This window comes from Taurulus bubalis (genome assembly GCF_910589615.1).
Source record: "Taurulus bubalis genome assembly, chromosome: 10".
Lineage (NCBI taxonomy): Eukaryota > Metazoa > Chordata > Actinopteri > Perciformes > Cottidae > Taurulus > Taurulus bubalis.
In genome coordinates, this window is record NC_136598.1 from 5,340,563 (window position 1) to 5,367,672 (window position 27,110).

General features: G+C 39.2%; 4 protein-coding genes across 4 annotated transcripts; 3 read left to right on the forward strand and 1 right to left on the reverse strand.

The window, feature by feature from the left end:
• Positions 1–297: 297 nt before the first annotated feature.
• On the reverse strand, positions 298–3,320 carry LOC306742085 (extracellular calcium-sensing receptor-like; the record flags this gene model as incomplete). The annotated part of the gene is made up of 6 exons (XM_079224425.1): positions 298–1,205; positions 1,366–1,489; positions 1,585–1,812; positions 1,894–2,649; positions 2,730–3,018; positions 3,100–3,320. The coding sequence occupies 6 exons, from the start codon at positions 3,318–3,320 to the stop codon at positions 298–300; spliced, it is 2,526 nt and encodes an 841-aa protein (XP_079080551.1).
• A 3,522-nt stretch (positions 3,321–6,842) lies between these two features.
• Positions 6,843–10,498, forward strand: LOC306742086 (extracellular calcium-sensing receptor-like; the record flags this gene model as incomplete). Its single annotated transcript, XM_079224426.1, has 6 exons — positions 6,843–7,075; positions 7,260–7,557; positions 7,678–8,472; positions 8,612–8,839; positions 8,937–9,060; positions 9,585–10,498. The coding sequence occupies 6 exons, from the start codon at positions 6,843–6,845 to the stop codon at positions 10,496–10,498; spliced, it is 2,592 nt and encodes an 863-aa protein (XP_079080552.1).
• Positions 10,499–12,343: 1,845 nt separating this feature from the next.
• LOC306742087 (extracellular calcium-sensing receptor-like) lies at positions 12,344–15,490 on the forward strand (the record flags this gene model as incomplete). Its single annotated transcript, XM_079224427.1, has 6 exons — positions 12,344–12,507; positions 12,615–12,903; positions 13,067–13,879; positions 13,960–14,187; positions 14,320–14,446; positions 14,571–15,490. 6 exons carry the CDS (start codon positions 12,344–12,346, stop codon positions 15,488–15,490), a joined length of 2,541 nt encoding a protein of 846 aa, XP_079080553.1.
• A 5,272-nt stretch (positions 15,491–20,762) lies between these two features.
• LOC306742089 (extracellular calcium-sensing receptor-like) lies at positions 20,763–23,950 on the forward strand (the record flags this gene model as incomplete). Its single annotated transcript, XM_079224429.1, has 6 exons — positions 20,763–20,872; positions 20,974–21,262; positions 21,454–22,266; positions 22,351–22,578; positions 22,799–22,922; positions 23,037–23,950. Exons 2-6 carry the CDS (start codon positions 21,008–21,010, stop codon positions 23,948–23,950), a joined length of 2,334 nt encoding a protein of 777 aa, XP_079080555.1. The 5' UTR covers positions 20,763–20,872; positions 20,974–21,007.
• Positions 23,951–27,110: the final 3,160 nt, after the last annotated feature.

Sequence of the window (27,110 nt, forward strand, 5' to 3'; positions counted from 1 at the left end):
CTGTACAGTAATCTTTCCTTTGCAGGCCCTAGTTGCGCAAAACAAAAGAGTTAGGGCTTCATGGATAGTTTTTATTTTCTTATTGTCCAATCAAGTGGTAACAATACAAGTTTAATACAAGTTTATAGTCATTAAATCATGGTAGTCATTAAATTATGGATTTATATATATATATATATATATATATATATATATATATATATATATATATATATATATTACTAAAAGAAAAACATGCAAGAGTTTAATTGGCAGTCAACAAGGTTGAATACAATTTGAAAATTTGAAAGAAAAAAATTAATTGGATCCTGTTTTCCCCATCATATGTTTTTTTGTGTTCAGTTCAGGTTTGAGTACAATAATAAAGCATTTGGGTGCAAATATACAGAGAAGTAGCCCATAGCTGGAGGCTAAAATAGCAAATATCTCCACAGCCACAGTGAACTTTCCTGGAGAGCTGACATAAGCTGGGATAAATGTGATCCAGACTGCACAGAATATCAACATGCTAAAGGTGATGAATCTAGCTTCATTGAAATTATCAGGCAACTTTCTAGCCAAAAAAGCAAGTACAAAACATAACACAGCTAGGAGACCTATATATCCTAACACAGCCCAAAACCCCACAGTTGATCCCAGGGTGCACTCAAGAATAATCTTCTCTTTATAGTGTTTCATATTTTTGGAGGGAAAAGGAGGGTTGATTGTCAGCCATAGTATGCAAATTACAACCTGTATGAGAGTGAAAGACAGAACACTGAGTCTCTGCTTTGCAGGCCCAAACCATTTCATCACATTACTACCTGGAAGTGTGGCCCTGAAGGCCATTAACACCACGATAGTTTTCCCCAGAACACAAGAGATACAGAGGACAAAGGTGATGCCGAATGCCGTGTGTCGCAGCATGCAGGACCACTCAGTGGGCCGGCCTATGAAGGTCAGAGAACACAGGAAACACAGAGCCAAGGAGAAGAGCAACAGGAAGCTCAGTTCAGAGTTATTGGCCCTCACCAAGGGAGAGTCCTTATTGATCAAGAATAGTGTGGCCACAATTAAAGTAAGGAACACACCAAACAAAGTGAAAAATACAAGGATTATACCCATAACCTCAGTGAAGTAGAGGAACTCGACATGTTTCAGAATACATTCATCTCTGTTTTGATTGGACCAATACTCTTCAGGACACTTTTTGCAGTCATTAGAATCTGTAATAGGAAAATGCTCACTATTATTGTGATTCTATCAGTTACATTCTAAAAATGTAAACACGAGACTGTAGCATAGTGAACTTTAGCATGATACATAGAGTGTGGAAAGCAAACAATGTATGAAAATTACCATATCTATGGTCTGTGGTACATATACCTGTGGTGCTGCTGATTTCTCCCTCTGCACATGATATGCAGTCATAGCAGCAGACCGGCTTTCCTTTCTGAAGGACCTTATAAGTTCCTGGACGACATCTTTTACTGCACACTGACACAGGCCACTTTAATTCAAAGAAGAGGATCGATGTTATGTTTTTATAAACAACCATTCAGGACGAAATTTGTGCATTGCATTACTGTCAACAATTATATTTGCCTCTGTCTTCCCTCCAGGCCACATTATGGCTTCAGTCTTGAGGACAAACTTCTGTCCAGGAGGTAGGGAGGCATCATAGTAGCCGACAGGTTTAAAATGGACCGAGTCATCTGATCCACGCTGCCAGTTCACCACCTCATACCTAGCCACAGCTGCTCCAGTGCTGTCAAACCACACCTGGTCTCCATTATTAATGGTAAAATGTACCTGCTTCAACGACTCCACGACCTACAAAACGATAAGACAATATGCCAACATGTAATTAAAGAGAGCTAATTAATAAACCGTACAGTAATCTGTCCTTTTTACCTGCCAGGGAGTAACCTTTATTGTCCTGTCACAGCCCGGACTTTCTGAGCACTTTAGAATACTGTGCAGAGAATGGGCCACAGCATAGATAGCTCTGTAGATGTTATTGGAGTATCGCAGCTCTGCAACATCATCATCATTGTCTTTAAACTCAATTAGATCCTGGTTTGCTTTGCATGACACTGTTTTTGCCTTGGTGTCCCTGTTTGTCTCCTTACACTTAAACTCTGTGTCCCAGAAATCCTTGATTAAAAAATCACCCAGGCCACTGATGTTGGCCTTTTGCACAGCAAAACCCAGTGAACCTCCCAGCACACGAAAGCTGGTGGGAGTCACAAGGCTGTCAGCAGTGATCCATGCTTCCACACCAATAAACTGTAAGCCTGTGATGTTGTGCAGAATTAACTTCTCGAGAAGGTTGTTCATCTCCACGTGTGCCATGAAACCAACAATGACCCGGGCAGTGCTCTTTCGGATCACTTCTACAACTTTCATGAGTTTTTCTGGTTCTGCCCGGTGAAATTTCTCTGTATACTCCACACACACTCCTTCCTCCTGGGCTGCAGCAAGGAAGATGGCCATGCCGTTGTTGCCGTAGTCACTGTCACTGTTGACTGCCCCGACCCAGGTCCAGCCAAAGTGCTTGACCATCTGGGCAAGAGCTTGACTTTGGTAGCGATCGCTGGCAATAGTTCGAAAGAAAGAGGGATACTCTTTCCTATTGCTCAAACACTCACAAGTAGCTGAATGACTTATCTGAGAATACACAAAGAGAGAGAACCAATAAGAAGAATTTGCACGTAATATACACAGTGATACACAAATATTGCTCGTACCACAGGTATTTTGAATGGTCCAGTAGTACGGGACAGCACAATGGTTGAAGAGGATTCAGACTCCCCGATAATAGCGTGAACAGCTGATTGACCCGAACAACTCTTTCCTGCAGTCCACTCATCACCGTTCATTAGGGCCATCACTGCACGCATTGAGGATAATGTTGAGCCACAGTTGTCATAAATACGATATCCAATCGAAACATTTGGAAGAAGAAATTTGCTTTTGTTTATTTCTTGGATTGCAAAGATCATGGTCTGCGCAAATCGAAACTCCCTGAGGTTCACACTGAGACAAAAAGAGCAAAATTAAACTTTGTTCACTGACACAACTCATGAGGACATATTTTTATACAAAGCTCAAATTTACCTGGAACATGTGAGACGTGATGGTTTCTCTGTAAAGGAAAGCGGAGGCTGTGTGATTTTGCTGTGGATGGAAAAGGCTCCCCCAATCATGACATCTCCCTCCTTAGACAGCAGAGGGAACTCTGGACTCCCAAGTATCTGACAGGAACGAGCTTCCTCATTCACTTCTCCAAATGCCAACAGATGTCTCAAGAAAAGCAGCCCTATTATCACTTGTGACATTTTACACTCTCAAATCCTGATTGTGCAGAGCTACCCAGCCAAGTCCTAATCAACGCATCTTAAATGTGACATTGTATTATCTTGGCTGACGATAGGGGTCACTGGCTTCTTACCAACCAATCAAAGATGAGATACGACAGTCTTGATTGTGTCTTGCCATGATTTGTATTTATTTTTTTAAAATAAAGGTGTAGTTACTAGTTACTTTACAGTTATCTGTACACAACATATGATACGTTATCAAATATCATGAATTGTTGTAGATTACATTTTGTAACAGTGTAGAAAATAGAAACAATATTAGCTTCACAGTAACTAACTTCATATTGTAATATATATATATATATATATATACACACACACGTATATATATATATACGTATATATACGTGTGTATATATATATATATATATATACGTATATATATACGTATATATATATATACATATATATATATATATATATATATATATATATATATATATATATACGTATATATATATATATATATATATATATATATATATATAAAATAATAATTTCACTTTGAATTATCTAAGTACAGTATATTTTTCTGACAATACTTAAAATGACAAGCATGGTGGAAGCCACGGCACACATTACACATGAATATTAATTATTAATAAATTTAGTTCCTCCCACTGTTGCTGCATGAAAATAAACAAGTGATACAATTCAAAACTAAATATATTTTATTTACATTGAGATGGCAGTCTTTAATGTACTTCTATGGACAACTATTGTCTGTGTTTTGATGCAAATGGTTATTCTTGCATTCTATTTTTATAAACATTTCTAATTTTATGTTATTTACCTAGTAGAGTTAGGAGTTATTATGATAGATCAAATAATAAACACTTCATGCAGGTGAGGCAGAGTATAAACTTCCTTTCCTGAAAAAGGATGTTCTGTTGTACAATCTGTTCACTACATTGTACAACATTGGTAAAAAGGTTGTGGTCCATAACATGTACTACCTACAATACCATAGTCAATGCACATTTAAGACAGTATTGATGCAAATATCAACACAAAATATAAATATATATCTTAAATATCTTACAAATGTGGGTTTAAATGTGGGTCAATATATTTTTTTTTTCAAATGCCATGAATGTGAAGAAAAAAAACATTTGTGTATTTTACACAATGATCATCCTTATCCATAAATTAATGTCAAATGATTTTGGCACATTTATATTTTATTTTACTGTACTTTACCATACATGTCACATTGCTTGTAGTGAATTATGCATTTGGATAAGGAAATTAAAGTTACACTTTTGACAACTGATCAAAATAAACAATTTAGCACAGCTGATTTAGCATGTCATTGGGCCATGTGATATTTAATTTGGTGTTGTTGTTATTTTTAAGTCAAAGGGATGTTAATTGCCAGCTGATATGCCTCTCAGGTCTTCTTTAATTAAAAATTAATTGGTGTTTGTATGTTTGTAGAGATGACTGTTAGTTTATGAAACACGTTTGACCTCTCCAGAGAGTATGTCCTTTGGGGGCTGATTGGAACACATGTGGGAAAGTACAGGTGCCTCAGGCCTGTCCATAACTTACACCTCACAATCGTGCTAACAAACAAATAAACTCCATCCAGAGTTCAAAGTTTCTCCAGTCTTCCTCCACACCACACCTGTCCCCTCAGTTCACACTGGAAACTTACTGTCAGGGCTGTTGCATCATGATCCCTTTACTGGAGAATATTAGGCCTATCTCAAAGCTGTGGCCTGCAACAGTTGACCACAAGTTTGTGTATTGAACTCAATAAACTTAATGAATAAATATGACAAATAAAGACATTGAATTAAGGTTGTTGTTTTTTAACCATGGATATACCATATGTATATATATATATATATATATATATATATATATATATATATATATATATATATATATATATATATATATATATATATATATATACACACACATTTGTATATGACAAGGCCATTTTGTGATTACCCAAACATTGCACACCTGTGTGACTGTTGAACATATCGCTCTAAGTGATTCCCTCCAAAACCATGGTCATTCAAATGGAGCTACAAAACTCGGTTGCATTTTATAATAAGTGCACAATATTTAGCATTAGTGAAGCATGAATAAACAATGAATAAGTCATTTATAAAGCATTATTCTAACATGAATACTCATTAGTAACTCATTCATAAACACAGTTATAAATGTTTAATTTGTGATGATTAAGTGATGATTAATAAGATCATTTGTAGTGTTAGTAAATGATAAAAACAATACTGCAATTCATGATTAATTCAGTAGTTACTACTTGTTAATTCAGTAGTTACTTTTCGTTAGTTAAGTATTAGTATTAGTTAAACATGTTCTGTAACCTAATCTAAAGTGACGACTATCTATGCTTTACAAAGCATTAATAAATGTCATGATCAATTCCGTAGTTACTACTCATTCATTTAGTAGTTACTGCTCATTAGTATTAGTTAAGTATATTATGTGACCTGATCTAAAGTGAGGACAATCTATGCTTTACAAAGCATTCATTATTTATTTTTGCCTCAAAGATGAAGTCTCAAGCAGAAGTCTCAAGTTATCTTCTCAACAGAAAAGGGAAATAAACACAACACAAAGTGATAAAGAACATTAATATGATGGTGCTGGGGGGCCATGTCTGTCAGTGGCTCGAGTATTCCATAGTTTGTTGGCACATAGCTACACATTATTGATTATGCTAGCTATGGCTCGCTTGCTAGCTCGTTAGTCCGCTATCTAGCCAGCAAGCAAGCTTGTCACTGGTCCAGAGACCGGCACGCGCCACGTCAGTTGTAAGTAGAGTAGTTAGAAACATGCCACCACTCGTGCTACTGATGTGCATCGGCTAACATCAACTGCCTGGCGCGAGTCACGGACTGGAGGTGACACGTCATCAACGTGGGACGTGTCATCCTAGAGCATAAACACGTGTAATAGTAATACATATTTTCGGTTTAGGCTCCCATAAAAAGCATAAACGGTAACATCAAATTGGTAGGAGACCCCGGGGAAGACCGAGGACACGCTGGAGGGATTATATCTCCCGGCTGGCCTTGGAACGCCTCGGGATCCCCCAGAATGAGCTGGAAAGTGTTGCGGGTGAGAGGGAAGCCTGGGTCGGCCTGCTGAACCTGCTGCCACCGCGACCCGACCCCGGATAAGCGGCTGATAATGGATGGATGGATGGTAACATCAAATTGGAAAGAACCAATGAATGATTGTTTTGAAAAGTACCTGTGCAGGAATGGTGGATGGCCGACTCGTGATCTCTTTGCCAGGTATCAGCTTTAATTTTCAATGGCCCACAAGCCTTTTTTGGGAACCTCCTTCTTCCTGCCCCACCACAGAGATGAAACATAATTGTTCTATTATTATTTGCCATGCATCATCAAAATGTATAAATACCATTGAAAGTTTTGAATTAACATTAAGGCACACATGATGCCACCCAGTGATTTACCTCTCTTTGACAGTATGCTATCCACACAGAGGTGGCCAGAGCAGGGATGGGCCCTCTTACAGCTCTTGCTGGTTGCATCTTTCTCTCAGACTGAGGAGCTGGTGTGCAGGCAGAGAGGGAATCCTGAAAGCCCCCAGCTTTATAAGGATGGGGACGTTATCTTGGGAGGGATATTCTCTTTCCACAGCAGCTGGAAGGACAGACAGGACACCTACATTCAAAAACCACTGCCACTGCAATGCACAAGGTAAATTATACCCAATAAATCTATTTTGATTTCAGGATATCTAAGTGGAAGTCCTACTGAGTATTTTAAATGAGATTTCACTGTAGTGTGTATTAATACCATCAAATAATTCTAATTGGTTATGCTTTTGTTTTTATTTCAAGGATATTTCAAATTACAACAATGTATAACTGTCTGCATCAAGTCTGAATTTCAGAGGGTTCCAGTTTGCCCAGGCTATGCTCTTTGCCATAGAGGAGATTAATAACAGCACCGACCTACTGCCTGGAATTTCTCTGGGCTACAAGATTTATGATGCATGTGGCTCCATTGCCAGAAGTGTAAGGGTTGCATTGTTATTGGCTAATGGTAATGAAGTAGCATCGGCCCCTTCCCAGGCACCGTGTATCAGACTTTCCCAAGTGCAGGCCATTATGGGAGAAACCTCGTCTTCTCCTTGCATGGCTATAGCTACTGTCATCGGACCCTTTCACATCCCAATGGTGGGTAAGATTGTTTAATTGTTAACAATTGTGAAAACAATATTACAATTCTTAAAATCTTCCAGCTGGTCATATCAGTATATTTAATATCTTGGGATATACTTTTTTTTCTTCTTTTAGATCAGCCATTTTGCTACTTGTGCTTGTCTCAGTGATAAAACCAAGTACCCATCCTTCCTCAGAACAGTACCTAGTGACTACTACCAGAGCAGAGCCCTGGCCCAGTTGGTCAAGCATTTTGGTTGGACTTGGGTTGGAGCTATTAGAACAAATGATGATTATGGCAATAATGGCATGGCCACATTCACAGAAACTGCCCGGCAGCTAGGCATCTGTCTGGAGTACTCAGTATCTTTCTTTAGAACAGATCCACCAGACAAAATACAAAAGATAATTGACACTATCAAGACTTCTACTTCCAAGGTCATTGTCGCTTTCCTCTCCTACATGGATATGGATGTGGTATTACATGAGTTGTCTCACAACAACTTGACTGGATACCAGTGGGTAGGCACTGAGGGCTGGATACTTGACTCCCAAACTGCAGCAATGGATAAGCATCACATTATGGATGGTGCCATAGGCCTGTCCATCCCAAAAGCACATGTCAGTGGCGTTAGAGAGTTCATGTTGGATGTAAAGCCGCTCAATTCATCTAGTAATGAAATGTTTACAGAGTTTTGGGAGGCATTATTTAGCTGTACGTTCAGGCAGTCACAGTCATCGTCAGGGTATCAGAGAGGATGTACTGGACATGAAGATCTGGCTGGAGTGCAGAACAGCTTTACTGATATGTCGCTGATGCCAATCTTTAACAATGTCTACAAAGGAGTGTATGCTGTGGCTCACACGCTTCATAGTATTCTCAACTGTAACAAAACCTGCAACAACACAGTGCAGCTTGATCCATACAAGGTGAGTTGAACACCATCAATGATTATAATTTTAAAGTCACTATAACAAGGAAACTATTTTGTTAACATTTTGAAGCTGAGCCAATAAGCCTATGACATGTGTGTCAGATAATGATCTACATTTATGCATATCTTCTTAGATTTTACAGCTTCTGAAAAATATTCAGTTCAAAACAAAGGAAGGAGAAGAGGTTTACTTTAATGAGGATGGAGACCCTGCAGCAAAGTATGAAATTATAAACTGGCAGCCAACAGAAAAGGGCATTGTGGACTTTGTCACAGTTGGTCTTCATGATGCATCTTTACATGCAGACAAACAGCTGAATCTGCAAAATAAGACTTTGATTTGGGCACAAAACTCACAACAGGTATGATACAATGTTACAACTGAAGCTGTTGAATACAGTGTATTTGAATTGTTATAATTGCCCATACATCTTTCTCATGGTTGTCCTGTTCATGCAGGTGCCTTTGTCAGTTTGCAGTGAGAAGTGTCCTCTAGGAACTCGCAAGGTTCTCCAGAAAGGAAAGCCTGTCTGCTGCTATGACTGTTTAAGATGTGCAGAGGGAGAAATAAGCAACATTACAGGTGTAGTAATATTATACAGGTAGGAAATAAAAAAGGCCTACTCCTCGTGGTACCTAAATATGCAAATAGTTTTGTTCTCACCAACTGAGGTTTTGACATTTGACATTCTCTATCTCTGAAACAGCAATACATCCATTAAGAGTGGATGCAATAGTTTGCGCAGTATCATTGAACATTTCCATTTGAAAATCTTTATCATGCTTAGTTATTGAGAAATAAAACCACAATACCAATAATACCTATATGTATGTATGTATGTATATATACATATATATATATATATATATATATATATATATGTATGTATATATATATATATATATATATATATATATATATATATATATATATATATATATATATATATATATATATATATATATATATATCTTGTCCACGTACAATGCATCTTGGACTTATGACGTGTCTATCTTGTATCCGTAGAAAAGATGCAAATTAAAGAAATAATAAATGACAAATATACTAAGCATATCCAACGCCAGCTTTATTTTGTTTTTCTTCAGATTCTATCACCTGTGTGCGATGCCACCCTGAGTTCTGGTCAAATGAGAGAAGAGATGCCTGTGTGAAGAAGAAGGCAGAGTTTCTATCATACAAAGAGATTATGGGAGCACTGCTCACTGCAGCATCGTTATTTGGAACATGCATCACTAATGTTGTGGCACTCATTTTCTTCATATACAGAAAAACCCCTATTGTCAGGGCCAACAACTCTGAGCTGAGCTTCCTGTTGCTCTTCTCCTTGGCTCTGTGTTTCCTGTGTTCTCTGACCTTCATAGGCCGGCCCACTGAGTGGTCCTGCATGCTGCGACACACAGCATTCGGCATCACCTTTGTCCTCTGTATCTCTTGTGTTCTGGGGAAAACTATCGTGGTGTTAATGGCCTTCAGGGCCACACTTCCAGGTAGTAATGTGATGAAATGGTTTGGACCTGCACAGCAGAAACTCACTGTTCTGTTTTTCACACTCGTACAAGTTATCATATGTGTCCTTTGGCTAACAATTTCTCCTCCTTTTCCATTTAAGAATTTTAAGGAATTCAAGGACAAAATCATCATAGAGTGTGCTTTGGGTTCAGCTGTAGGCTTTTGGGCTGTACTTGGATACATTGGACTTCTGGCCATGCTTTGTTTTTTTCTTGCTTTTCTGGCCCGTAAACTGCCTGATAATTTCAATGAAGCCAAATTCATCACCTTTAGCATGCTGATATTTTGTGCAGTATGGATCACTTTTATCCCAGCATATATCAGTTCTCCTGGGAAGTTCAGTGTTGCTGTGGAAATATTTGCTATTCTGGCATCAAGTTTTGGACTGCTGTTTTGCATTTTTATTCCAAAATGTTATATTATCCTATTGAAACCTGAGAAAAATACAAAAAAGAATATGATGGGGAAGGGGGTACCAAAATATTTCTAAAAACTGAAAACCATTTTATGCCTGCCATATTTCAACCCTGTCTCCTAAAAATTACGTTCCCCCAGAACTAATACGCATTCCCAATTACGCCGTCAGGCCGTCGCTAACGGCCTCCTTCGCGCCGGCTCCGGTCTTCTCTGAGTCGGGTTGTTTGTGAATGCAGCCCAAAGTGTGTGATAAACTCCATCTAGTGCAGTAAACCACTGCGATCACCACATCCACACATATTTACTGTAACAGTACGTTGTGTTTGACATATTACAACATTTCTGTAAGACCAGTACAGTAAAGATGTTTGGATGTGGTCAGAAATGTTCTGAACACATTCATATCAGTTAGTATTTTGAAAACCGGATGTTGGGTCCCGTGACTCCTTCCGCCCGTTTGAATATTTTTCACGTCAGATTCTGCACTTGATGTGACCACAGAGATCCGAGTGTCTGCTGATGATCAACAACGGCGGGCAAACGGTCTTCGCCTCCCGGTGCGGCCGGCGCCCGGCCCGGGCCGGCCGGCTCTCACCGGCTGGCTGTCACTGGCCTCACCCCGCCCCTCTTTTCTTTTTTCTCCGCAGAGTTTAAAAATTAAAATATGCTTAAATAAAGCAAGAAAACAATAACACAAACACACGATTATAAACGTATTTGTAATACGTCAAACACAAACATAAAAACAATAAAACAAAAATACGTGTATAATCAACATACGTGTTTAATCAACGTATGTGTAATACGTCAAACACAAACATAATCAGGGAGGAGATACGTTTCTTATCAAACGTAATTGGGAATGCGTATTAGTTCTGGGGGAACGTAATTTTTAGGAGACAGGGTTGCATATTTGAGACTTCAACAAAAATATATAATATTGTGTCTATCTTTCACCAGTCTAGCATATCCGTGTTGCTCTGTTTTGGTTTACCTACTGCAACTATTTTTCTTGATGTTAACAGTCCATCCATTTCCTTACACTTACCCAGGACCGGGTTGTAGTGGCACCAGGCCAAGCAAGGTTGTTCAACATGTCCCTTTCCCCAGCAGCCTTTTCAACATTACCTAAATCCCGGCTGCAACTTTTTCACTCTCTCGCTCTCCTTCTCCCTTCAGGCACCTGCTCTGATCAAGTTTAGTTATGTTTACTTTCTCAGTTTATTTTTCTTTCACGTTCCGTCAAACCCTCACACGTAGTTACACCTCATATTCTAATTATTCAGCGCATCTTCAATTAAGTTAAATTTGGTTCATCTGATGACATTTGGTTTGTTTTGTGCAATAAAATGTATCTGTTTAAATGTTCACATTGTGTATCTCCCTTTTGTTGTGGCCACTCCAGCGAGGGAGAAACAAATTTGCGGCTCATCTATTAATCTTAGTTGTGTGCCGTTCACAATTCCGTCTTAAAGGGTTCCTGATTTGAGATTTCTCTATTTGGCAGTAGGGTGCTTCGAGTAGGGTAGGGTGATTGTGTCTTTTGGATATTTTCTTGTAGTGCGGTGGGAATGGGTTAAACCATATTGGTTTCCGGACTGCTATATCTCAGGGGCTAATCTACAAGATTTTCATATTTACCAATATATAAATAAATATGTATATAAACAACATTTAATACAGTTCATAAAAGCGTGGAATAAAATCCACATTTTCAAAGACAAAACATATTTGGCTTAACTTGTTTGGTTTCCTGTGATCTCCTGAGGCATGAGTTCAACCATGACAGCTTCCCTCTTGTTGTTGAAGGTGTATAAATGCCTGTCATAAGCAATAGAGCAGATTGGCCTGGCCTGAAGAGCAGAGCAGAGCTATGCCATTGTTGAGGTTGCTCCTCTTGGCTGTGCTGATGGGAAAGATGGGAAAAGGAGACTCTGTGTGCCGACTGCAAGGCTCAGCACAACCACCTGAACTGACCCAAGATGGCGACCTTGTAATCGGAGGCATATTTTCTTTTCGCACAACGCAGGATTATGTCATTAACACATTTCAGACATTTCCAGAAGTACGAAAATGCAACACGTATGTATTGTTAGGTCTATTTTAAATTGTGTATCTGTAATTTGTATTGCATTTGAGACAAATATATATATATATATATAATTGAATTCTATCTTTCATCAACCCAGCTTCAATTTTAGAGAATTTAAATTTGCTCAAGCAGTCATATTTGCTATAAATGAGATCAACAAGAACACTGATTTGCTCCCGAATGTTAAACTGGGCTACAATATATATGATAACTGTGGAACTGTGGACATTCTGAGAGCTGCACTCACCCTGGTGAGCGGACTAAAGGGAGAAGTCAGTGACGACAACTGCAATACAACTGAGACAGTGCATGCTATCTTGGGACATTCAGGATCGAGGCCAACTATTGCATTTGCACAAGTTGTTGGAAGGTTCCATATACCTGTGGTAAGTCATAGAGGAATGATCATTGCAGTTAATGCAAACTATTTTTTACTTTTAGTTAAGTGTGTGGTTAGAAATATCTATATTATGAAGCTACTGTATAGTCATTATGCAAGAATCTTAAATATTTGCTCTACCAGTAACATGTTTGTATCATTAACTGCAGATCAGTCATTTTGCCACCTGTGCCTGTCTGAGCAACAGGAAAGAGTACCCCACTTTTTTCAGAACTATTCCCAGTGACTATTACCAGAGCAGAGCACTGGCAAAGCTGGTCAAGCACTTTGGTTGGACCTGGATTGGGGCTCTAGCTGTGGACAATGAATATGGCCTTAATGGCATTGCTGCATTTATCCAAGCTGCACAAGAACATGGAGTGTGCATTGAGTATTCTGAAGTATTTTCATCGTCACATCCTCCTGAAAGCCTGCAGAGAATAATAGAGATCATCAAGCATGCCACTTCCAAAGTGGTTTTGGCTTTTATGTCTCACAGAGAAATTAAGGTGCTGGCAAAAGAGTTGTTCAGACAGAACATTACAGGAATGCAGTGGGTTGGCAGTGACGCCTGGGTGACAGATGACTCTCTGACCGACAGTGAGGGACACAGTATCCTGGTGGGCTCACTAGGCTTCACTGTCAGCAAAGCTAAGATCCCGGGGCTGGAGGAGCACCTGAGGCAGCTCCACCCTTCACAGTTTCCTGACAGTCAGTTTGTCAGAGATTTCTGGGAAGACGTGTTTGACTGCGCCCTGAATGACACTGCAAACACACAAAGAAAGCCATGCAGCGGCTTTGAGAGCCTGCAGACAGTTGAATCAAAGTTCACTGATGGGTCTGAGCTGAGATTCACCAATAATGTATACAAGTCAGTTTACGCAGTGTCTCATGCTCTTGATAACCTGATTAAATGTAAGGAGGGTAAAGGGCCTTTTTCAAATGGGATCTGTGCTGATACCAAACACATTCAACCATGGCAGGTGAGGAACCACCAGTTAAGTGTGAAAGAATGATAACAGCAGGAATTTGTAGTTTAATCTCTCCATTATGTATTTATTAGGTCTTGCATTATCTCAAAACTGTGAATTTCACCACTGAGGAAGGAGAAAGAGTTTATTTTGACAGCAATGGAGATTCACCGGCAAGATATGAACTTGTAAACTTACAAATGACAAACAAAGGAACCATGAAAGGAGTAACAGTTGGCATTTATGATGCATCTCTTCCAGAGATTAATCAGTTTATCTTGAATAGCATCCCAGTTATCTGGGGAAATCGGCTGACCAAGGTAAATTAGAAACTGAGGTTTGGACATCTTAAGTGTTCACTGACAATTGTAAAAACCTTGATATAGATGTTGAGATTTATATGTTGTGTTTATTTCACAGATTATGTTTATGAATTGTGTTTATGTGTGTAGGAGGTCCCTGTCTCAGTCTGCAGTGAGAGCTGTCTCCCAGGAACTCATAAGGTCCTCCAGAAAGGCAAGCCAATCTGCTGTTATAATTGCATACCCTGTCCAGCAGGTGAAATCAGTAATTCAACAGGTAAAGAAACAATTTCATTTACTCTTTCAGATGCAATAAAATATATTACACGTAAAGAGAAAAAAATGAAAATCCTGAAATGCAGTGTTGACCTCTGAAACCATCTTTATTTTATATCTTGCAGACTCAATACTCTGTAAGAAATGCCCATCAGAGTGCTGGTCCAACAAGAAGAGAGATACTTGTGTCAACAAAGCATTAGAATTTTTGGCATATGATGAAATCCTTGGAATTTTGCTTGCCTCATTTGCTCTGCTGGGAGTTTGTCTATCTATGATAACAATGCTAGTCTTCTACAGCCACAAAGAAACTCCTGTAGTACGAGCTAACAACTCTGAGCTGAGCTTCCTGTTGCTCTTCTCCTTGGCTCTGTGTTTCCTGTGTTCTCTGACCTTCATAGGCCGGCCCACTGAGTGGTCCTGCATGCTGCGACACACGGCATTCGGCATCACCTTTGTCCTCTGTATCTCTTGTGTTCTGGGGAAAACTATCGTGGTGTTAATGGCCTTCAGGGCTACACTTCCAGGTAGTAATGTGATAAAATGGTTTGGGCCTGCACAGCAGAGACTCAGTGTTCTGTGTTTCACTTGCATACAGGTTGTAATTTGCACATTATGGCTTACAATCAACCCTCCATTTCCATTCAACAATATGTTGCTCCATAAGGACAGAATCATCATAGAGTGTAATTTTGGCTCAGCTGTTGGGTTCTGGGTGGTGTTAGGATATATAGGACTTCTAGCTATGTTATGTTTTGCACTTGCTTTTTTGGCACGAAAACTGCCTGATAACTTCAATGAAGCCAAACTGATCACCTTCAGCATGTTGATATTCTGTGCAGTCTGGATCACCTTTATCCCATCATATGTCAGCTCTCCTGGGAAGTTCACTGTTGCTGTAGAGATATTTGCTATTCTGGCTTCAAGTTATGGAATGCTGTTTTGCATTTTTCTGCCAAAATGTTACATAATCTTGTTCAGGCCTGAGCAGAACACTAAGAAACACATAATGGGAAAGACGTCTAACCATGACATAAGTTATTAACCATTTCCCAAATCACTTAAAATATATGGTGGCAATGGTGACAGACAAGGCTTGCATGATCTAACCACGGAATTGAAAGCCTCTAATACCGGCTGCACGATTGTTAATTGTCATGATGTGAGTTTGTCTGTTTCCTGTTTTATTTTGTAGTCCTTGTCTTGTGTGTCCGCTGTGTTTCCTGCACTTCCTGCCCCTGTGATTGCCTGTTGATTGTTCCCTTGTGTGTCCAATCACCTGCCCTCCCCAGTGTATTTAAACCCGGTTTGTCTCCTGCCTCAGTGTGGGATTGCACTGCGTTTTTGGCTGTCTGGTTCTTCCGTGTTCCTTCCCCGTGAGTAAGATTGTCACTATATATATATATATATATATATATATATATATATATATATATGAGTCTTTTGGAAGCCTTTCCTCGTTTTTGTTTAAATAAATTTACTTTTTTCACCCGTTGCTCTGGCATTTGGGTCCTCTCCTTAACCACCACGCAACATTAATACTCTTCAGAACCATATGTATGCAGATGATAATTCAGTTCTAATCTTGAACAGTTCCTTACTATATGTTCTGTGTATGGTGTGGACATGATATAAAATGAAATGCCAATAAGAGTGACAATAAATTATGTGTCTGTAATGTAATAAAATATATTGGACATTTTATTATACTGATTTCTAATATTTTAAAACAATGCATTTTTATTGAGCATTTGTGTGTAATTTATTGTAATTTTGTCGATCGCCCAACCAGTCCAAATAGGGCCTCTGGTGTGTGCAAAAAAAAAACAAAGGCACATCCTGGCCTTACAAGTCAATATAAGTCCATGTTTTATGTTTATGACACTATTCCATAATAAATATGAACATAAACCATAAGGGTCAAAGGGACTCAAGAGTGACTTGGGAAAGCACCCAGAGTTTTGAAAATATGCCATTTCATATTGATAGCATGAAGATACACATGTTTACCATACAGTTTTGGAATCCTTGGAGCCTAATGAATCCACCAATAATGCCAACCTTCTCCAAGATACGCACAACATTGCCATTTATGTCCTGCAAATACAATTTAAATGGACTTACTTCTGGCTGAAATAAGATACATCAGGCCTTGTTTAGACTCCTTATGCTGCGTTCACACCAAACGCGGCGCAAATTTGATACGCGACCAGATTACATGCAAAGTCGATGCAAAGACGTGATAGGTTGCGGAAAAACGTTTTTTCCGCCAGGCGGCGCGAATGATGCGTTTAAATTGGCTTGGGCAAAAAAGGTTTATGAGTAAACACCTACGAAATCATTTATAAAGCATTGTTCCAATAGTATTACTCACTCATTCAACACAGTTATAAATATTGTATTCTTGATTAATAAGCTTGACTATTATGCGTTTCATGATTGGGTTCTCATACTTTATAAATAATGGATTCCCCATTTGTAAATTAAGTAATATATATTACAAACCAATTATTAAGGACTTATAGATGACTAATGATAATCATTTATAAAGTGTTAGTAAATTATCATTATTATTCTTGCATTTATTGCATACATATAATGATTTAGATATACACTAATGGTTAGGGACTACGTTAACATGTGCTTCATAAAGGTCTTTTAATATTGCAGTTCATGATTAATTCAGGTAGTTACTAGTCGTTAGTTAAGTATTTTATGTGACCTCATCTAAAGTGAAAACTATCTATGCCTTACAAAACATTTATAAATTACATTGAAAGACCAGCAGTGCCTCAGTTATCTTCTCAACAGAAAAGATAAATAGACATAACATAAAGTGATAAAGAACATTCATATTTATTACAAAACGCAAACAATGTACTCATAGTGGGACACGTTTACGCCATGTGATGCGATGCCAGTCATTGGCACGAGTGGTGAGTATTTTTCTTAGTTTGCTGGCACGTACACATTATTGATTATGAGTAGCTAGCTAGCCAGCTAGTCTCGAACTAGAGGTCCTGAGACAGGCATGTGCCAACCCGCCCCCTCAGTTGTAAGAAGACCAATCCAGGTGATAGCTAGATACTCATAATCAATAATGTGTACGTGCCAGCAAACTAAGAAGCATACTCACCACTCTGTGTGCCACTGACATGCATCGCCTCACATCACCTGGCTGGCATTCTTTCTGCCCGCATCCCATAATGAAACGTGTGTCCCGCGCTGTTGACGCGTCACCACCGTGGTAAGGACGCAATCGGACCCGGGCTGACTGAAGATTATGTTTGATATTGAAATGGTATGTAAATGTAATGCATATGTCAAGAGGTTATATTCATAATTCATGATATTCACAATTGACATGTGGACAAGTATTATTAATTTAGTGTGCCATGGCTTAAAATACATGATATGTGAACTGTATGCTCACCACTTTTTAATATATAGTAGTATAAGTGCATATACTATACGTATGCTGCAGTTAAAAGTATTTTGGCTGCAATTCAAAGAATTTCTTATTTTTCCTTTAATAATTTATATTTCTCCCTTTTGTAATTGCACATAATCAGATTAAAGGATAGGTTCGCATTTTGTAAAGTACTCACATGCCCATATACACATTAAATGAGTTATCATCTATTCTGTCATACTGGAAATATGGTAACACAAATTGTCAATATTACTGACAGTGGTATGGTGGCCTTTTTTCACATAATCTCTGTTTATCAGTCTAAATCCAAGTTGCACCTCTCCATGCTCAACATCAATAATTGTCCTTCCTCTCAGCTTTTTTTCATCTTTGCTAAAGTTTTCTGAAACAAATATGGAAAGCAAATCAATAAAAGTTAAAATGCAACAATAGTGGATAAAGTGAATCTGAAGGAGGATTAATTAATTAATTAATTAATTAAAATAAGTCTCTCAAGTTAAAATATACAATGATGCAATACAGCAGATATACAGGTCACACCTGTACATAGACAAAAACAAGACTGAAGAAAACAATTGAAGATAATTAAGTCCCCATCTGTTGTAAGCATGACTTCATTACCCAGTGGCTCGACTCCAGTGGGAACGCTCCAACACACCGACACTAGTGATTAAACATTGCAGATTGCTTCATCCTTTTAGTTGACAACATGAACAACAGGTGGCTTATTGCTTCAAGCAGAAAAACAGGGTACATTTTAATTAACATCCTTGTCACAACAAGTAAATGTTACAATCAAAATCAATTACGGGTTTGTTTTGATCTTTCTTTTCCTTCCTTGTTAATCCCCCCCCTGTTTAGCTCTGAGATCAGGTCTGCTGTACCGTGCCAGTGTTTGCCTAAAGAGCAAACTAATATATAAGTTGGATTCTAAACCGTTTGGCACTATATAATAAACCTATAATGTCACTATTGATTATGTTTTGGATTGCTTGCTCTTTAGTTAGAGAGCCCTGAAGGCCCTAACTGTCCTCTCCAAAGTCCCTCAATAGTGTCAACATCGAACTGCTGTCCATAAGCGCTCAACTTAAAATAATTATGCAAAATTATAACGTATCTTTCTGACATTTTAGGAAAGACAGGTAAATGCCCCAATGCATGCATACTGTATGCCCTGTATATTCTAATTGTGCAGGTAGAGGCTGTAATGGAAGATTTTCCTTATGATCTGTTAAAAAGGAATGAAGTCTCTGAATCAAAGTTGTCTTAAGTCCGTTTATTCCTGCAGGAAGGAAAAGTCTGTCACTGCTACTCGGCGCAGCCTGTGACACAGAATTCGAAGAAGCAACATTCAACACCCCACACAATCAGGGTCCCACCTCCTAAGTACCATAAAACACAGAGTCCTGGTCTGTGCAAAACCTGTTCATCCATTAGTCTTTGAACACAGATAACGCTACCTAGTCACAGCCAGAGAAGTCAAACCCCCATCCGTTTACGACCCCCCAATATACAAGTGAAGACAGATCACCAAGCCTCTAACCCCAGTACTTTTCCATGTCCTGCCTCGGCCATTTGGTGCCTCATCTCTGAGGGTCATTTAAAGTTCAATTCAGGCTCTGTTAAACTCACAATATTACAACACTATATTTTACCATTACAAGGCCTACATGACACCACATAAAGAACGCTCAACCACTGAAATGCTTTTCATATTCAAATGTACTCCCATTGCCATGAATACGATTTAGTTGCAAATAAGTATACGGGTTATTCCCTTTTACCTTCACCCCAACACCATTGAGCTTTACACTACTTTTTGTCAAGTTGACCTATATAAACAGTGCAATCCTGCAGCACATTTGTGGTGGTGAAATATAATCACAAAAAAACGATTTTACATTATTTCAGCTTTCCAGCTGCCTAGTTGATCAGCTGCCTGCATCACTTCTATGGAGCAAATATCTATGTTTGGCCACAGAGCAATGAACATGGTTTCACATTTTTGGGGTTGCTTAATTTCATTGTTTGTGGTGTGTGTTGAAGACTTGATCAATTAACAAGTCCGTAAATATATAACTGACGTTTTAAAGTCAGACAGCATCCCCACTAGTTTTTTGTGTTTCCATAAATGGGACCTATACAAACTGTTTAATAAGATATACTGTGTCAATTATGAAACACTCATAGAGTGCATACCCACAATGTCATAATGCATTATTTATTTATTTATATATATATATATATATATATAGAATGTATATGAATGTTTATAATGCATTATTGTTGACAAGTGTTGTCAACATTGGTATATGGATATGAGTTGGCATCAAAATGCCAAATAAAACTTAAAGACAATTATGGGAATCAGAACATGCATCATTTATGTTTTCATTAAACTCATTTCAGAATTACATGAACAAATTGTAATGTTGACAAATCATAACATAAAAGAACCTGAACCTATACCTTGTTCCAGTTTGTCTTTGAGGCAGGGTCAGGACATCACTTTCTGTCACAGACAAATAAATAGATGGGATAGAAGATTTTGATTTCAGCTAAATAGATTAAAGTATTAGTGTTACAAAATGTTGCCTACTGCATAATGTTCAATAGCTGGACACCAAAAACCTTTTTTCTTCGGTCCCATGGGGCATCTAGCTCGTTTGTCTCTGCACCCAGGTGCATCAGGTCCATGGATGTGAGCATGGACATACACGAAGGCCTACAGTAGACATGGTATAAAGAGTGACACAGGGGCAGAGTAAATATGGCCGGTCAGTGGAGCGAAGGTATGTCACGACTAAAGCTGGTCCTCCTGGTTCTTCTTTTCAGGAGGGGAACACCTGTGTGCAAGCGGCAGATGGAGGCACAACCACCTGAGCTGACAAAAGCAGGAGACTTTGTCACAGGTGGGATTTTCACCTTTCGTACTGGATACAGAGGCAACGTGCCCACCTTTCAAACTGTACCCGATCCTGCAACGTGCCTGGAGTAAGTATCTGTGTTTTGATGTTGTTCAATTATTTGCTTTATTGTTCAATACGTTTTGGAGCAAATCAAATGATTTATAAGAAATGTCTTTTTTTTTCCAGCATCAATGTAAGAGAATTCAAATTTGCCCAGACCATGATCTTTGCAATTGAGGAAATAAATCAAAATCCTGCTATTCTTCCTAACCACACAATGGGCTACAATATATACAATTCCTGTGGAATGATAAACATTATGAGGTCTGCTCTAGTTTTAGCCAACGGGCGGAGGGAGCTCATAGATGAGAGAAACTGTACAAAGGCTGACACTGCACAGGCTATACTTGGCCACTCTGGCTCTGCACCCACTGTGGGATTTGCTCAGATTATAGGAAGGTTCCAGATACCAGTGGTAAATATTTTACTTTTATTCAGTGTGTACATTAAAGATTCCTTTAAGATTATGTTTCTAAATCACTTCAATTGAGTTGAGATTATCTTGGAGATGTCTAATTTGGGATTTCAAAGAGCGTATTTCTTATTTTTCTTGATGATTAACATGTAATGCAAACATTTTTGTTCTATCTACATTTCTTTGCACAGCTCAGCCACTTTGCAACCTGTGCATGTCTCAGCAACAGAGAGGAGTTTCCATCCTTCTTCCGAACTATTCCCAGTGATCTCCACCAGAGCAGAGCCCTGGCAAAGCTGGTCAAGCATTTCAGTTGGACCTGGGTGGGGGCAATTAGTAACAAAAATGAATATGGCATCAATGGGATCACCACATTTATTAAAGCTGCACAAGAAGAAGGGGTGTGCATAGAGTATTATCAGGCATTTGAGCAAACGGGTCCTCTTCATGAGTTAGCAAAAGTAGTTGAATCTGTGAAGTACTCTACCTCTAAGGTCATTGTGGCCTTCATGTCCCACAGAGAGGTCAAGGTGCTGGTGACTGAGTTGTTCAGACAGAACATTACAGGACTGCAGTGGGTTGGCAGTGACGCCTGGATCACAGATGACTCTCTGACCGACAGTGAGGGACAGAGCCTCCTGGTGGGCTCACTAGGCTTCACTGTCAGCAAAGCTAAGATCCCGGGGCTGGAGGAGCACCTGAGGCAGCTCCAACCTTCACTGTTCCCTGACAGTCAGTTTGTCAGAGATTTCTGGGAAGACGTGTTTGACTGCATTCTGAATGACACTGCAAACACACAAAGAAAGCCATGCAGCGGCTTTGAGAGCCTGCAGACAGTTGAATCGTATTTTACAGATGTCTCTGAGCTGAGGTTTACTAATAATGTATACAAGTCAGTTTACGCAGTGGCTCATGCTCTCCACAGCCTGGTCACATGTGAAGAGGGGCGGGGCCCCTTCTACAACGGGCGCTGTGCTGATACTGGACACATTCAACCATGGCAGGTGAGGCAGAAAACATTGACGTTTTTTTTTTCCAAAAGAAAATGAGCTTGCTGTGTTTAATTAAGTCCCTCCTCCTCTTTACAGGTGCTGCATTATTTGCAGAATATCAACTTCACAACAAATCAAGGGGAAAGAGTGACTTTTGACCAGAATGGAGATTCACCTGCAAGATATGAACTCGTAAATTTACAACATGTGACCTCAAGGACAATGCATGTCGCTACAGTTGGGATTTTTGATTCCACTCTGCCCAGTGAGCGTCAATTTATAATGAATGGCATGAAGATAGTTTGGGGAGGAGGAAGTCATACGGTACATACTCATATTGCTTTGTTGGGTTATATCTGGGTTGTTAGTCACAATGCCATACTGCACAATATTTCATAACCCGCTTCTATAGTACAGAAAAACTGTTTGTATAACCTAATGTAATATTTCTGAATGAAATTCAAATGGCATGTGAACACCAATCAAGTAAAACAGTGAACACACTATGGGTCACATACAACTCCTCCACATTTTCATGCACCAGGTGCCTGTGTCAGTGTGCAGTGAGAGCTGCCCCCCGGGAAAACACAAAGTCCTTCAGAAAAGAAAACACATGTGCTGTTATGACTGTATACCGTGTGCAGAAGGAGAAATCAGCAATACTACAGGTTGGATTTTTTTTAAACGATTGTTTACATATGAAAACTGTATCTGGAATGTTATTGTGCCTTTCCATGATTAGCATATGACCTAATCAATGTTTTTCTCTCTTTCAAAAACAGACTCCATTGAGTGCTTCAAATGTCCCATTGATTATTGGCCAAATACCAGAGGAGACACGTGCATCTTGAAGGAAATTGAATTTTTGACTTATGCAGAGATCATGGGGATCATATTAACATCCTTGTGTTTGATGGGGGTGACTATGACAACTGTGATAGCTTCGGTTTTCTTTCACTTCCGGGAAACTCCTATTGTCAGGGCCAACAACTCTGAGCTAAGCTTCCTGTTGCTCTTCTCCTTGACTCTGTGTTTCCTGTGTTCTCTGACCTTCATAGGCCGGCCCACTGAGTGGTCCTGCATGCTGCGACACACAGCATTCGGCATCACCTTTGTCCTCTGTATCTCTTGTGTTCTGGGGAAAACTATCGTTGTGTTAATGGCCTTCAGAGCCACACTTCCAGGTAGTAATGTGATGAAATGGTTTGGGACTGTGCAGCAGAGACTCAGTGTTCTGTGTTTCACTCTCATACAGGTTGTAATTTGCACTCTTTGGCTGACAATCAACCCTCCTTTTCCCTTCAAAAATATGAACCACTATAAAGAGAAGATTATTCTTGAGTGTGCACTGGGATCACCTTTTTGGTTTTGGGCTGTATTAGGATATATAGGTCTCCTAGCTGTGTTATGTTTTGTACTTGCTTTTTTGGCCAGAAAGTTGCCTGATAATTTCAATGAAGCTAAATTCATCACCTTTAGCATGTTGATATTCTGGTCGGTCTGGATTGCATTTATCCCAGCATATATCAGCTCTCCAGGAAAGTTTACTGTGGCTGTGGAGATATTTGCTATTATTGCCTCCAGTTACGGACTTCTTTTATGCATTTTTATCCCCAAATGTTATGTTATTTTACTGACACCAGAACAAAATACCAAAAGGCACATAATGGGCAAAACAAAAGATATTCAATGTTAGATTTATACTGTTGTGATTCCTGTCTTTCACTACTTGTGTTTGCTATTACATGGATTATGATACGATTATAAACAGTTACCCTCCTTATTCATTCAATGTAAATTATACATTTATTGACTTTTTTTAAAAAAAATAACCATCTGAAAAATCTATTTAAAAATGGAAGATTTCACATCAACATTTCATATTATACTTGGTTTTCAATCACATCTAAAATTCAGTTCTCGAGATTGGTTCCAAAAAGTCTAAAAGTCTGTATCTTTTGACTGACTTACACTAGGAAATGTAATCTGCCATTCTTCTTAGCCCAGAGAGTTTGTTGGTTCATTGTTGAAGTGTGATTATTTTTTAAGTGTATTTTCTGCACAAATCTGAAAAGACACAACACATGACATGATTCACACAAAACTGCTGGGGTCAGCATGATGTCAATTTCATCATCTGTTAATGTCGTCAAGATGCATGGATTTGTGGTGGACTACAGACCTATAGTTTCATTTCGGCTCGTCAAAAGTAGTTTTAGTTACATAGATTCACCTTGTGTGGCGGGAAAAATTACAAACATTAACATATAAAACATATAGACATTGATGGGTATAATGGAATAATGAAAGCCAATAATGATGAGCTGTGACACTGACATGACTTCAACCTTACTATGTAAACATTGTGGATGCAGTGACATATGAGTAGACACAAAAGCACACGGAGTTAATCAACACATGTTAATTGATGTGGTGATGTGTTTCTGGGTTCTTTCCTCTAATATTAGTATAATTCCAGGTAAAAGCCAGTCAGAGAACAGTACGCTACCTTTTGTTATCAATCACGATGTTCCAGAGACAGACTGTTACTTCAGATTAACTTCAAATGTATAAAGATGGACTGTTCGAAATACTACTTTGCTCACAAGTGTAAAGATTCTCGAAAATAAAACATTGAAAGACATCTTCTCTCTTCTGAGTTTGTTTTTGCTATGAGAAACTCAGGAGGAGCAGAGACTAAGGCAGAACTGGGCATCTCAGGGCCTGCGGGCTCTCCCAGTCTGGCCCGCGTGAGGTCAATCAAAAATGAAAAATAAATAAGGTGCACGCCATGAATGCAAAACAAACGGCACTGCTTTTACTTTGAAGGCGATTTATGTATGTGTGCGCGCACGCTTACGCAGCCTCACGACGGGCAGTGTTGCCGACTTGGAGACTGAAGTGAACGCGTATTGTTCTGCAGTTTCTGTCCTCAGCGAGCAGTGGGTGCTGCCGCGAGGCCCCCGCCTCCCAAGGAGCCTCGCGCTTTGATTGAAAATTAATCGCGCAAAGCCGCCGCGGATCTTACGTTGTTCATTCTGGTCACATGACATCTATTGCTTCTGTCCATCCGGGGAGAGGGATCCTCCTCTGTTGCTCTCCTGAAGGGTTCTTCCTGTTTTCCCTGTCAAAGGATTTTTACTATCTTTATTTGGGGAGTTTTTCCTGATCTGATGTGAGGCCCCGGGACTGGATGTTATGTGTACAGATTGCAAATTTGAATTCGTGATTTTGGGCTATATAAAATTAACTGAATTGAATTAATATTCATATATTCAATATTCACACACTCCTCAATGCTGCGTTCACAACACACTTTACTTGCGTGAGTTTACACATTGGACTATTTGTGATAGTTCGCTCCATTCCCAACCTTTTTTTTATGTTATGTTCAAAAAGGCTGAAGTTATAACATTATCATGTGTGTTGTATTACCTTGTGTCCTTAAGATGCACTTTTGGGTTTTTAATTAAGTGTGAAAGGGAATATTTCTGTGTTTGGCATACTGTGATGCTTTGGTCGCGGCTTGTCATTCCGGGGTGATGGTGAGTCCTGCAGCCAGACCAGTTGAACCACTGCCCCAGACCACATGCATGTTCTTATTAGAGGTATGTCCTTCTCAACTGTGACAAAAAAGCTTTGTCTTTGTTATTTTCATCTGTTTTAAGTTTGATCTTTAATAGAGTAATGTGGGTTTCTTAACCCTAAATTAAATGGATTTATGTCATAGTAACAGAGACATTTTCATTTTGGGCTCACGGGGGGTGTAGAAGGGATGGGGTGATGTTCATGTGTGCCCATGTGTATGATGTGACTCTTTGCGGTAGCACAGTAAAAAAATGTGGCTCTTAGTCTCTGACTGGTTGGCCACCCCTGGACTAGTTGAACACAAGGAACAAGGAGGTATAGAAGCCCCAGAGCTCCCATTTTTGTGGGGTCTGGGGCTCAGAAGGTTTTAACTAAGTTGATCTCAGTAAACAGGTTAAAAGTAAGACTGATCGTGAGGGAACATGGCCCATGTGTATTCTTGTCAGACGTATTCTTCATGCCTGACATCCTTCAGGTCTTACATATGGAAAAAAAGAAAAGAAGGAATTTGCATGAATCTCTGAGAATGGACCACTAAGTTGCCTCCTACACCTGAGTAGCAGACAGGAAGCTATAAAACACATCTTTGCAAGAATCCTGACTGTGCCAAAGGCGAGGCTCTGAGATGTCAACAGTTGCATTTGTCTTCTTAACACTGTTCACTTGGATGGTGTCATCTGGCACACGGCTCAGACTGGACCAGTGTACTGAGATCAGTCAGTATGGATGCTATGAAGAGACTAAAGGCTGTGGCTGTGCATCATATAAAAACACTGTTATTCATGACAAACTGACATGTGAAAGGTGAGTAAATTATTGCAAAATTGCGATGTTTTCTCTCCACTTCATCCACTTGTGTCTTGCTGTTTGTTTTTGACAAGGACCTAGATAACCCAGTGCTGTTTCCCACAGATTCATCAGCAATTAGCTTGTAATTGTATAATTTCCTTAGCGGGGAAGCAGTCTACATTATCGGGGCCTAAACACCATATTGAGAGATACAATTAGACGATCTCTACAGGGGCTTTTAGGAGTCAATTTCAATTAGAAGTAATTTTAATTATATACAAAGACACAGTCTTACAGTTGAGTTATTATGGTTACTATGTTGCACTCTTGGATTTGAAAAAAAGGTGGTTTCATTTGCCAATTTAGCTTATGTCTCATTACAAATGGTGAGTCGTTTAGTGGATAATGCAATGTATGACTGTTTAGGGTGATGATTATGTGATACTTTGCTCCATAATATGATTCTGAACTGATTGCTG